Here is a 12,530-nt window from a genome sequence, read left to right as displayed (position 1 = left end):
TTTTACAACAGGAAAATCTACGCATAAGAAAAATAAATATATCACAAAAGTGAAAATAAAAATCAACAAAACTTAGTATCAAAAGTCTTGTGTGATTCTGAGTTTGATGCGAAGAGATTCGCACAATCCCAAATTCGTCTTATTGAGGTTATCGTTGGTTGCCATATGTGATTGGAGGTCCTGCGATTTGGTCCTGCCGTCTGATTGAGATTTATCGTCGGTTGCCATATGTGATTGCCAGTCCTGCGATCCGGTCTTTGATGTGAAGATGCTTCACGAAATACTGTTGCTATAGCATCATCATCATAATCGCGAACGTAGAATCTCTAATATTGATGAAAATCTATATTGACGAAAATCTGAAGAAAGCGAAACGCGAATGAATAAAGCAGTCGAATTTCAAAAGGTTCTTCTGCGTCGAAGATCTGAGAGAGGACGAAGTTGTATGTGAAAAACCTTAAGATAAAGAATAGGTACTTAGAAGGGAATGCAGAAGATTGGAGCATTTGGAGGTGAATATCACTCAATTGAAATGTACTATATAGGATTTTACAAGATTGTGAGTATTAGTCAATAGAAGAATCGTGAATATTACTCAATAAAAAAATGTTCTTCTTTCTCCATATCATCATTTTTGATGACGTGACAACGTAATATTAAAGAGCTCAACTTTTGTATATTATAAATAAATTCCTTCTAATTGAAATTATGCCTGATGCATTAAAAATGAACTAATACCCCCCTCTCCACTCATGTAAGTAAAAAAGTAATCTTTTATGTTAAACTTAAATATAAACAAATTTAACTAATTTATCCTTTTTAATGCTATCATTCTTAAAATATCCTTTATTTAATTCTAATTCTATTTTTAATGATTATTTTTTATTCATGATAATAAATTCCAATGAACGGATATTTTAAAAATAATCTTATTTTCTACTTAAGATTAATAAAATTAAATGATGTTAACTAACTTTTTAATTAATGTGAAATTAGTTATTTTTACTTATATATGAGTCTAAAGAAAATGCATGTGCAATAAAAACACCATTTTATATGATAAAGAAAAGAAACTATGAACTATTTAACAAGTAACCTGACCATTCTTTTTTAATTTTTTTACACAAGTACTGAGATTAATTATTTAATACAATGCATTGCAAGAGTGATAAAAGATTTGTCTGCTTATCTTGCTGAGTCACTCCTCTCAAAAAAAGATGGTAAGATGTAAATCTACACAGTTCCGCAAATTTGTACATCTGATAGCTCATCAACAACCCACCATTTTCATTGCTCCGTATGGCTTGACGTGCCGAGGTAATCAAGCCCCTCAGTTCGACAAGCCATTATCTTCCGGAAGACCTCCCTCACTTGGCGCTCCAATGGATCCAATCCATTTCTGAAAGCTTCACAAACACTCATTAGCTCCATCACATCGCGCTCAACTTCCGTTTTCTGGTCATTTGCCAACGGAAACTGAGCTGAATCTATGAGGTCGGTCAAGCGTCGGCTGCTTACCTCAACTTGATATATCTCCTTCAACAAACCATTTGAGTTTCGGCGCTCTCGCTTCTTTGACTCCTCTGTGATCCGTTCATAAAGTGCGGTAACGGGAGTGCTCCAGGATAATTGCCGCGGGACTGAAAAATGAATGCTTAGACCCCTATCCTGACAAGGAATGGCTGCAACAAGGGTCCACAAAACTATCAGGAGAATACAGTTTATTGTATAAACAGGAATCACAAGCCCACTTGCTGCAGCAATCTCAGTAGCACGGGGAGAAACAAGGTTATTCGCAATGGATTGTAGTTGCTTGGCTGCAGACCAGGAACGAGAGACACTCCACGAATGCGATCTTGAATGCCCTGATGAGGAGTGATGATCCTTGCTTGAGTTATGTCGCCCAAAAGACCTATTACGCTGAGAAAAAACTGATCCAGATTCTTTTTCATCAAGCGTTGCCAATGCTAAATCCATCAGTGCCTTTCTTGCCCTCCGGAAATGGCCTTCAGTTAATGCTCTCTTACTCGAACCCAAGGCACAAAACACAATTTCCAGATGCTTTTGCCATGTGCGAATCTTCTCAATCCCATCTCGGCTAGCATTACAAATGTCAAGTGCCTTCACCGACCTCTCAAAGAATTCAGAAATCATGCGATCAAAGGGGGGTTTCGTGACCTGCTCTTTGTTATTCAACAGAATGGCTCTGAATTCCTCTTGGCAGCTGATAAATGCTCCAAGGAGCTTCTGAATCCAATCAATTGAGAGAAATTCCTCATCACTAGCCGCAGAAAGGACTTGAAACCGATCTGTAACATGCTTCTGGAACAATCCAAGCTCTAAATTACAGGAATCAGATTCATTACTTGCTTCCACAGAATGAACCTGCTCCTGCCTGGCACCAAATATGGAACGGCCAAACGAGGAAAACGACGACGAAGAGCCCTGATTTTCTGTAGAAGGCATTGTCACAGAGTCACAGACCTCAGCAAAAGCCTCCTCAAGATCAGCGATAAACCGAACCAGAACCACAGAAATCACATGAGACCCCTCAGAAACAGCTGCATTGAATTTCCCTGTTTCAGTTTTGCTTCCTATAAGTAACTGAATCCAAGGAATTTAAAATACCCTCAACAGTCCAACATAATTGCTTAACACCCAATACCCAATTGAAAACCTTAAGACTATCAACAAAACATAAATCCGAGTAAACAGATCAACCAAATCCCAATACTGAAATCGAAACCCAAATCACAAAAGATTCCAACTTTCAACAACATGACCCTCGTCACCTTCAAATTCAAAAACTAGCAAAACTCAAATAAAAGTCAAACCTTGATCTCTAACAAAGATACCCATATGCTCAAACAACCTTAAAAACTTGTCGAGCTTCATAGAACTTCACCACCACTTGAAAAAAAAAATTAAAAAAATGTGCAGGAACATCTTGTAAGAAAGCTTAAAGATTAAAGGAAGTGTACCTCAGAAGTTGAGAAGTGTCGAAACGAGAGAAGAGGATCATGGGATTTCTGGGGGTAAATAAGAAGCGACGAAATGGGAAATGGTGAATCCCCGAACCCTAGCGAAGGACCAAAGCCAGAGGGGGCTTTGGTTTACGCCAGTTCTGGGGAAGCAAAAGCGATGTAGTTGGAAAATTATTATTGTAGAGAGTCCTGACAAGACAACGTTTTTTTTTTTTTTTTTTTTAAGGTTAATTAGAAAAATGTAAGAATATATGCAGAAATTTTGTCTGAAGGGCATGTTTATATACTTATAAATAATTATAAATTTATAACACGTTATATATGTCTTTCTTTAAATAATTCCTAGCCGAAAATATTCCCCGTTTTAAGGGTATGAGAAAAATTATTTGGTACTAAATTCTATTACTAGTGTGTATCGAATCAATGAATTTGATAATTTAAAATTAAAATCAGTTAAATTAATTTGGTTAATTTTTTCAATTTATTTGAACTAAATTAATTATAGTTTTTTTTAAACTTGAATTAATCTTATCACTTGATCAATTATTTTAAATTTGTATTCTACTTTTTTCCTTTTCTTTTTCTTTCATTATTATTATGATCATCATCAAGTGTGTTAATTTGTTTATGTTTGATATATAATATTTTTATCAGATTTTGAATATATAGATTAAAAAAATATGCAACATGATACTGCTTAAAAAAAGTATTATATAAAATGAATAGTTATTAAAAAAAGAAATATTTTCACTTTGCATTAAGACAAAACTAGCATTTTAGTATCTAATAAAATGAGAAGTCTAATTCAGTTCTTCAATTTGGAAAAAGTATAATAATTTTGTCTTTTTGTGAAATTATTATATCATTAAATTATAATATTAAATAATTAGTTTGATATTAAATTATATTTTAAAATATCAATTTGATATTAAGTTGTAAAATTTTAAAATTAATTTATACATGATATAATTATTGTACTTTTTACACACTCAGAACTATATCACACACTCAACTATATCAGATTTTTTATTTATTTAGAAAATAATTTATCACTGATTTACAAATTTAGGAATCAAAAAGATTATATATATATATATATATATATATATATATATATATATATATATATATATATATGAGGAATGATCAAATTATATCAGTGTAATTTTGATAATTATTACATAATTTTTATAACTTTGACAACTATATATATAAATATGTGTGTGTATGTAGGAGAAATTTTTATTGATTCAACTATTGAATTATATTTATATATTATTAAGATCGTTTGTGTTAAATTTTATCAAAATTAAATAATTATAAAAAATAATCAAATAATTCATATTTTAATATATTTAAAAATGATTATATTACATGAATTTTGATCTATATAAAAAAAATATTAAATAGTTTTAGATTAATATAAAAAATTTCATATATAAAATTAACTTTCAATCCAATAATTAACTTTAACAAAATATTATTTAATTATAAATTATAAAATAATAAAATAATTATGAAAATTATCTGGATAATTTTATCCTTCCTCTCTATATATAAACATGCTTTGCACACCTTGTCTTGTCTTTCTCAACTGACAACTAAAAATGTTCGGCTGCAATTTCTTTTCCATTTTCATTTAATTTTCTAGTAACATTATTTTATTAAAAAAATTTCTAGACATCATTTTATTAATAACACGTTGTCATCTCACGGTCACGTTTAAAAATCCAATTTAAAAAATGACAACTCAACCTAAAATAGAGGGCAGCAGCAAAGGAAAAACTAAAATAGAAGGGATAATCAATGACATTATAATAGAGCTTGTTAGCTAGACATCACTTGTCCTCTTATTAATGTTTACATCAGCACAGCTGCTAGTATTTAATTGCAACTGATTGCACACCCAGAACTTCTGTGAACATCTGTATTTAAACATGCCACACATGTTAGCTTGAATTAATATAAGTACAACTGATATTATATAAAGAAACCTTATCCTTGCGAACAACTGAAATGAATTAAAAAGTATAAACATCAATTAAGAACGAGAATAAAACTCCAGGCATGAATGAGTGTATTGTTGTCTGGTATGATAACTTTCCGTTTTTAAATGATTGCGTGAAAAATCATGCATTAACCAACCCGTTGACATTTTATAGTTTAGAGAATTATAATTTTGTATAATTTCTTTATGGTTAAAATGACAGTCTATTCACCTAAACATTTTCAAACTTCGACCAGTATATATATCACATGGGCCAACAACCATAACATTTCCCATTTTAAATAAAAACTTCTAAAACAAAAATACTTATCCACTTCCTTATAAAATACAAATTTATAATATACAGGTTCTTAGATAGGATTAGTTAGGATAATTCAGTGGGATTAAAATTGAGACCAGGCTATAGGTGCCCCACTTGACATCTAAAGACAGTGGTTAAGAAGTCTGCTTAGACGGTTACTTGTATCTGCAATTTGTTCAACTCATCTTAATTAACAATCATAGCTGATATCTGGAAGCACCATGTTTGTTATTAGCATTTATGAACAAGGCCCACACTAGAGTTCTGGCAGTAATTGTTTGTGTGCCCACTTAGTAAGGTATATACAACATAAAGCACAAGCAGCACCAATGGTGGTGATCATAATCACCACCCCATTCCCAAATTAACAAGCACTAGACAAATGTATCATGACATCATCATAACAAGTTACTAAATGATTAATTCTCTGGTAGCAGGTGATCATGTCTAAGATCCACATGTATATCCACTCTGCATGAAACTTAGCAACATTACACATTGCGCATTCACTAGAGTTGCAATCACTATAAGAAAAATAATCTATACCTACAACTATGGACTCCTTTTGTCTACAGTAATGAATTAGTATAGGTAAAACTTAAAAATATGTCTGTCCAATGTAGGTAAAACTCAACAACTTATGCCTATTATTATTTGGTGTAGATAAATTTATTAATAGGTAAAACTCCAAAAAACTTGTGTCTACGATCAACTAGGGAAAACTTAACTCATGGGGTCTACATTGGCCTATATATGATGACACTGGTAGCAAGAAATTGAAAAAAAGAGAATTTTTTTTATGACTCTTTGACATTTTCAGGAATAGTTCGTAAAGAATGCTGAATAAACAAACTCAATTTTTTTATTATTCAAATTCTACTGTTAATTGTTTCTCCAGCCTTTATGTACCAAAAAAAAAGTTTCTCCAGCTTTATGAGGCAATTTATAGTCTTACATTAAGAACCCAAAAGGAATAAAGTCAAGGCCACTATTAAAATAAAAAATGCTTTTGGTGTACATAAAACATAAAATGTTAAAATAACATACAAGCTCAAAACTAATTATTTCCTAAATGACTCGGACATAATTATTCCTTATCGTGATCTTTATTCTAAAACATGGACTACATAGAGGAGCTTGTGATTTTCCTTTTTTTTTTTTTTTTCCTTTTTGAGCCCTTGTTGTAAAACTTTTAGCAACTAGATCTTTCCAAATCTGTCTTATAAGGCAAGTCAATGCTTCTTTAATTCTCTTTGCTTGTGTAGTTATAATTAGCCAACTACCATATTCAGTGAATCCTTTACAGACACTTGGATTCCGTAATTCTGGAATGATAACTTTAGGAAATAATTTTTTTATCTTGATGTTGAAATCCTATGTCTTATGCACGTTATTACTTTCATTTTAGGCACATAATCAACGTGATACTTAATTTTTCAATTAGGTGACAGTTCACTTGAGATATCTTCCAGACATACCTGAATTTTTTCTGCAAAAACGAAATAGAAGCATACTCATTTTCCTTTACTTTTCTCTCCAAAACTTGTGCCTTTTTTTTTTCTCCTTTTATCCTTTAGAAGCAATGATAAAATCTTTTAATAGTGTAGGTACATGTAAAAATGCACTCTACAATTCAAATCACTGAATGGATTAGCATAGTAACAATGTATGAGAAGAGAATTACTGTATTTATAGTTCTCAAATGCAAATAAGTTACAATCATGACATTAGTACAATGATGAAATTCCCATCAACTATTAAATATTTTGGAACTTCTAGCGTGAGAGAGTCAGCAGGTGTTGAGGATTCTTTGATTTGTGTGGAGTCAGCAGGGCTATTGCTTCCTGTACTCTTTCCGGAAGCCAAAAAGGCACACTACGGAATGAACATTCCAAAAGAAAAAATAAAGTGCAGAAAGCAACATGGGAAGTGAAGGAAGCAATAGCCAGTAGGCTGGATGGCATAATGAGTTAGGAAACTGTAAATACTATTAATTCTTGGTGTTAGTTAGGAAAAGCTTCCAAAAATTACGAGTTTAAGATTTGAGCTATCAACGTACAAGAGTTGGGGATTAGTTAAATAATCCTTTGATGACTATGTACTACAAATGTTGCAAATATTATTTAAATGTACTCCCATTTAAAAGTGAATTTCTTGAAGGCTATCCCTTTAAAGCAAAGTAATAAATATACAACAAATGTATCGGATACCCACAAACTGCTAATATGAATTGCTACCTTCAAATGTTTGATTGCTGGATTTCTTTTTGTCATACTAAAATTTCATGTAAATTACTCAAACTTTTCACTAGGTCCACCCTTGAAGTTCCATTGTTGAATTTTTCACCTTAAGAATAGTTGACACATGACAATGTATGGGAGGAACACTTGGTAGTTGCTTCAATCATCTTTTCATACGCTTCATTTTGACTGTATGCCAAAGATGGGTTTGGTAATGTGGATTGCTTCACATTGAACAGTGCCTTTTGAGGACACTATCTCACTGCGCGCCATCCGTTTTTCCTAGCTTTTACCCCACAGCAACATGTACAATCCCCCCACAATTAACACTGATCCTGTTAGACTGCACAAGTACATACACAAACCATAATAAATAAGGCATTGACACTTGAAAAAATGAAGTTGAAGGTTCATGATTGCACAGCTAATTTAGTTGCTCAATTCACCTTCCAACATTGAGACACTCATCTAGTACCAATGGCTCGGAAAGGGTCACTATTACAAACATTAGAGGACTAAAAGCAGATGCAAACAGAGGTTCCTTCCTGCGCACACACCATGCTAGAAGGGTGTAACACACTCCAGAGGCCAAGATACCCTTCAAAACAAAATTAGAGCCACCAATGATATTTAGTTTTTTTTGTTTTTGTTTTTATCGATAAATGTTAATTGTTAATTTGTTAGTTTTTTTTATTAGCAGAAGAGATCGAACTCCTGATCTTTCACTTCTTCACTTCTTTCTTAAGCACCAAATCAAATTCATTTTAACTATGCATATTTTGGTTGTATGTGCTACTCATGACACATATACAACCAAATATGTAGACTCAAGCAAATGGAATACACATACTATTCTCTATGTAGAAAGCATCAGAAGGAAGAAACATTTAATTAGTTACCGCAGAAGCTGCTGTTAGAAGCCTCAAGTCCCATCCAAGTTTCCACTAGCTCCAATCGGTTTTTGCACCTTCTCTATCATCTATATACCCATTCTACACTAGTTTGGGAAAAAATTCTCAAACTACACCACTTTTTTGTGCTTATATAAATTTAAATATTATTAAAATTAAATATTATATTATATAAAATTATTTTTAATTGATTTTAAAATTATTTATTTATTAAATTAATTTATGTAATATTATTGATTAAATTAATTTGTTATTAAGAAAATGATATTATTAAATTTAATTATTTTTGTTACATTATTTAAATTATTTAAGATATTTTTTGGGTGAATATATGTTTTAAAATCTGAATTTTATATAATAATATATTTATTTTAGTAAATATTTATTTTGTATAATAATCTGAATTTTAAAAATTTTAATTTACTTATTTTACTAAATATAATTAGTTTATTTATATTATTAGATTTAATTAAAAATGATAAAACTAAAGCTTTTAACAATTTATTTATAGAAGAACATTATACTACATTATCAATAAAATATTTAAACAATCACATTTGGCAAAGAAAAAACTTAAGATGAGAATATATTAGGACAATTATTTTTGCTATGACCATGTTGCAAAGTCCACATTTTTTCTACATGTTCGTTCATTTTCGTCTTCGTCCATCTCAGTAGGAATGCAAGTTGAAACGGGATGACCCTTTGCAGTCCTGTTTCTCCTTGGATTAGGACCCCACTGATCTCCTTCATATTCTTGCCACATTGATTCGTGTGGCAATAAACCAAAGGAGTTGTCATAGATGTGCAAGATGTGTTGTAAAGTGAATAACATCGGCACATAGGTCATAGGATCAACATTGATAGATTTACAGGCAGCCATGACGTGAGAACACGGTAAGTGTTTAGCCTGATATTCACCACAATCACACTTTTGGGATTGTAACATTTACTCTAAACCTTCCAGGTGGTCTAGGTGTTTCAAGTGGGGATTGAGTCTCTGTTATAATAAAAGTGTGATTGTGTCTGTCAAATTCATTTACAATATGTGTATTAGATTCTTGTTGACCGCTATTCATTACATCGAAGACGACTTCAGAATACTGTGAGCCGGAGTTGATCATTACCTGAGTTTGTCGTCGACCTCTATTAGCAAAGAGTTGTGCGGTCTTGAAATACGTCTTCTCAACCAACGATGACACCGACATATGTCTTGTGTTTTTTAACATGGAATTAACAGACTCTGACAAATTGGTAGCCATATGTCCCCAACGTTTCCCCTCATCGAAGCATTGTACCCATTTTTGTTTGGGTAATTGATCAAGTCATTCAGCTGCACTTGGCTTATTCGCATGAATATCCCGAAGATGTCGTCAGTGCATCTTCTCCGTGTATGCGTAACTTGTAAATATTCAATCAATTTATTATGTTATAAAATTTGATTGAAAGAAAATTATAACGAATAAATAAAATAGATTCTCACCAGTCAACATTAGTGGTTTCTTTAAATGTTTGCAATTTGAGTTACCGCGAAGAAAGTTTTGTGCAATGTGGCGCAGACAAAAGAAATGGGATGTGTCCTGGACCCATAAGTTACTTGGGTTGTTGCAGGCACTTATAATTGAGGGGTGTCGGTCTGAAATAAGAGAAATGTTAATTTGCGGAATAACATGTCTTCTCAAATTCTTTAGAAAAAACTCTCAAGCTGAAGTTGTCTCCCCTTCTACAATGGCATAGGCAATCGGGAAGACATGGTTAGCTCCATCTTGTGCAGTAGCTATCAACAATGTGTCAGTATACTTCCCCCGTAAACCCATGTACCATCTACTTGTACTATGGGTTTGCAATATGCAAATCCATTAATGCATGGACCAAATGACCAAAAGACACGTTTAAACAATCTTTTGCCTGGTACTATTTCTCCCCCCTCATACAAGGATTATGTTGAGCAGCGACCATAGTCCCGGGAACACAAGATTGCAAAGCTCCGAAAAATTTTGACAGTTTGGCATATGATTCTTCCAAATTTCCATGAATCATCTCCAACGCTCTTTGCTTTTCTAACCATGTCTTCTTGTAGGATGGGGTATAATTCATGAACGTTTTGATCTCTGCAATCAACGTCTTGATGGAGACGGTTGGGTTTGTTTTGACAATTGGTTGGATGATTTGTGCTATGACGTGTTTGTCGAGTTGGCGATGATCTTGTCTGAGCATCGGAACGAGACAAGTGTGATGACCTCTGATACTCTTGATAATCCATTTGTTATGCCTCTTTGAATTGCATGCGCCCAAACTCCATGTACAACCATTTTCATATAACTTGCAGATGAAGTTTAGCCTTCTCTGGTCAGAGTAAATTGTTCTGCAATCAAAATGATTTCTGATGTTGTATTCTTTGACTGCTCGAATACATTGTGCTTTGTCATTGAAGGTCATGCCAACCTCGAGTATACCGACTGGTGGTTGTACATTGTGTTGCCGATGAACAAAATGGTGTCGATCAATGTAGTGTGATAGGTGATCAAAGTTCAAGTCTACTGGACACCTAGGTTGTTGATATTGCAACGGAGGTGACAGAGGTGTCGTTGGTCTACCAACACCCTCGTCATTGGTTTGGTCATCGCTTTGGTGATTGATGTGATCAAAGAACTGTTGATCCTCATCCTCACTAAAATCATTCATGTTTTCATCATGAAATCATATAATGGGATCTTCGTTAGCAATGAGATGTTCATCTCAGTTTGATGTTTGCATTTATGGTAGTTGTGAAGGTGGCGTAAAGGGGGATGAAGGATGGTTTTGTTGGTCAAAGGAGGTTTGTTGGCCATGAAAAAAAGAATCGTTCTCGGATAATATTTGTGTGTATGAAGTATAAATGTCAAAGGGGTCTTGTGATTCAAAGTTGTTGTATGAAGATTGGATTATTGAGGTCTATGTTGTTATACGGTAACTGTTGTGGAGACGGTAGTTGTAGTTGTGGACATAAGGGTTGTGGAGACGATGGTTGCGGTTGAGGAATAAGGTCAGTAACAACATAGAATTCGGCAGAATTCAATTATGGATTCTGGAGAATTTTTTCCATCGCGTCTTTGAGATCATCATTGTCGAATAGTTGAGCTGAAATAAAACGTGTCTGACCAAGATGAAATGAAATAGGGACACGAAATAACAATTATGCAACTTGTTTAGTTGCTCGAGCAGGGAGACGATTGTTATTTTTTCGAATGAATTGTGTAAACGTAATAGAACGACTGGCGTAAAAAAATATTAGGTACGCAGATGTGTACATCGATCCATGAACTGGGTCGTCTACAATGTGACCATTATGGTAAATGATGGTCGCAATTTCTTTAGGTGGAACCATGGTGGTGCTTATGAAATATGAGTGGAAATGGTGTAAGAGTTACAAATCGAGTTGTTTTGTGAGAAAGTTGTTGTGTGTGATATGTTGTTGTCAAATGGTGATATTATATATAGGCTGAGAAAGTTTAGTACCAGAGTTAGATTGGAAGGTTAGGTTGGAGAGTTAGATGGCAAAGTTAATTACGAGGGTTAGATGGGAGGGTTAGGTGACAAAGTTAGTTATGTGGGTTAGGTGGGAGAGTTAGATTGGAAGGTTAGGTAAGAGAGTTAGATTGGAAGGTTAGGTGAGAGGGTTAGACAGTAAAGTTAGTTACGAGGATTAGGTGGGAGGGTTAGGTAGGACATTCAGTGCGTGTGAGTAAATATTGTGCAACTATGGAACAGTGTATAGATGTGAGTGAATAGTGTGCAACCTGACACATTAATATACTTGACAGACTGTTCGTTTCATGATGATTGTTGATCGCAGTGTTCCGCATCGCATGCCAAGGTCACGCGGATTGTTCAGAAACATGTTAATGGGATAAACGTACGCATGCGAGTGAACAGTGTGCAACACCACACTTTAATGGGGTTGTCGGTGCATGTGAGGGTTAGGTGAGACATCGCTCCACATCTCTGAAATCATGCATGTGTAGACTATTATTACTTAAGTAAATCGAAAATAACAACTTCCAAGCATGCAACAACTACAACTACAACTACATAATAAAGACATAA

General features: G+C 33.5%; 1 protein-coding gene across 3 annotated transcripts; it reads right to left on the bottom strand.

Annotated features, from left to right (window-relative positions):
- Nucleotides 1-1,083: 1,083 nt before the first annotated feature.
- On the bottom strand, nucleotides 1,084-3,239 carry LOC100816808 (protein ROH1). 3 transcript variants are annotated; one of them, XM_003524712.5, is made up of 2 exons: nucleotides 2,982-3,239; nucleotides 1,084-2,576 (listed from the first exon to the last, which is right to left on the bottom strand). In XM_003524712.5, exon 2 carries the CDS (start codon nucleotides 2,464-2,466, stop codon nucleotides 1,288-1,290), a length of 1,179 nt encoding a protein of 392 aa, XP_003524760.1. In that variant the 5' UTR covers nucleotides 2,467-2,576; nucleotides 2,982-3,239; the 3' UTR covers nucleotides 1,084-1,287. The 3 variants fall into 3 exon arrangements, with proteins under 3 accessions (XP_003524760.1, XP_006580014.1, XP_014631114.1); XM_006579951.4 differs by having other exon boundaries at nucleotides 1,084-2,561; nucleotides 2,982-3,182; XM_014775628.3 differs by lacking the exon at nucleotides 2,982-3,239 and having other exon boundaries at nucleotides 1,084-2,582.
- Between the last annotated feature and the right edge of the window lie 9,291 nt (nucleotides 3,240-12,530).

The sequence above is a fragment of the Glycine max genome, chromosome 5 (genome assembly GCF_000004515.6).
Source record: "Glycine max cultivar Williams 82 chromosome 5, Glycine_max_v4.0, whole genome shotgun sequence".
Taxonomy (NCBI): domain Eukaryota; kingdom Viridiplantae; phylum Streptophyta; class Magnoliopsida; order Fabales; family Fabaceae; genus Glycine; species Glycine max.
Note: the sequence above shows the minus strand (reverse complement) of the source record. Positions and strands in the feature narration are given on the sequence as shown.

Coding starts and splice junctions, on each gene's coding strand:
- LOC100816808 (XM_003524712.5), bottom strand. CDS start 2,466: ATGCCTTCTACAGAAAATCAGGGCTCTTCGTCGTCGTTTTCCTCGTTT.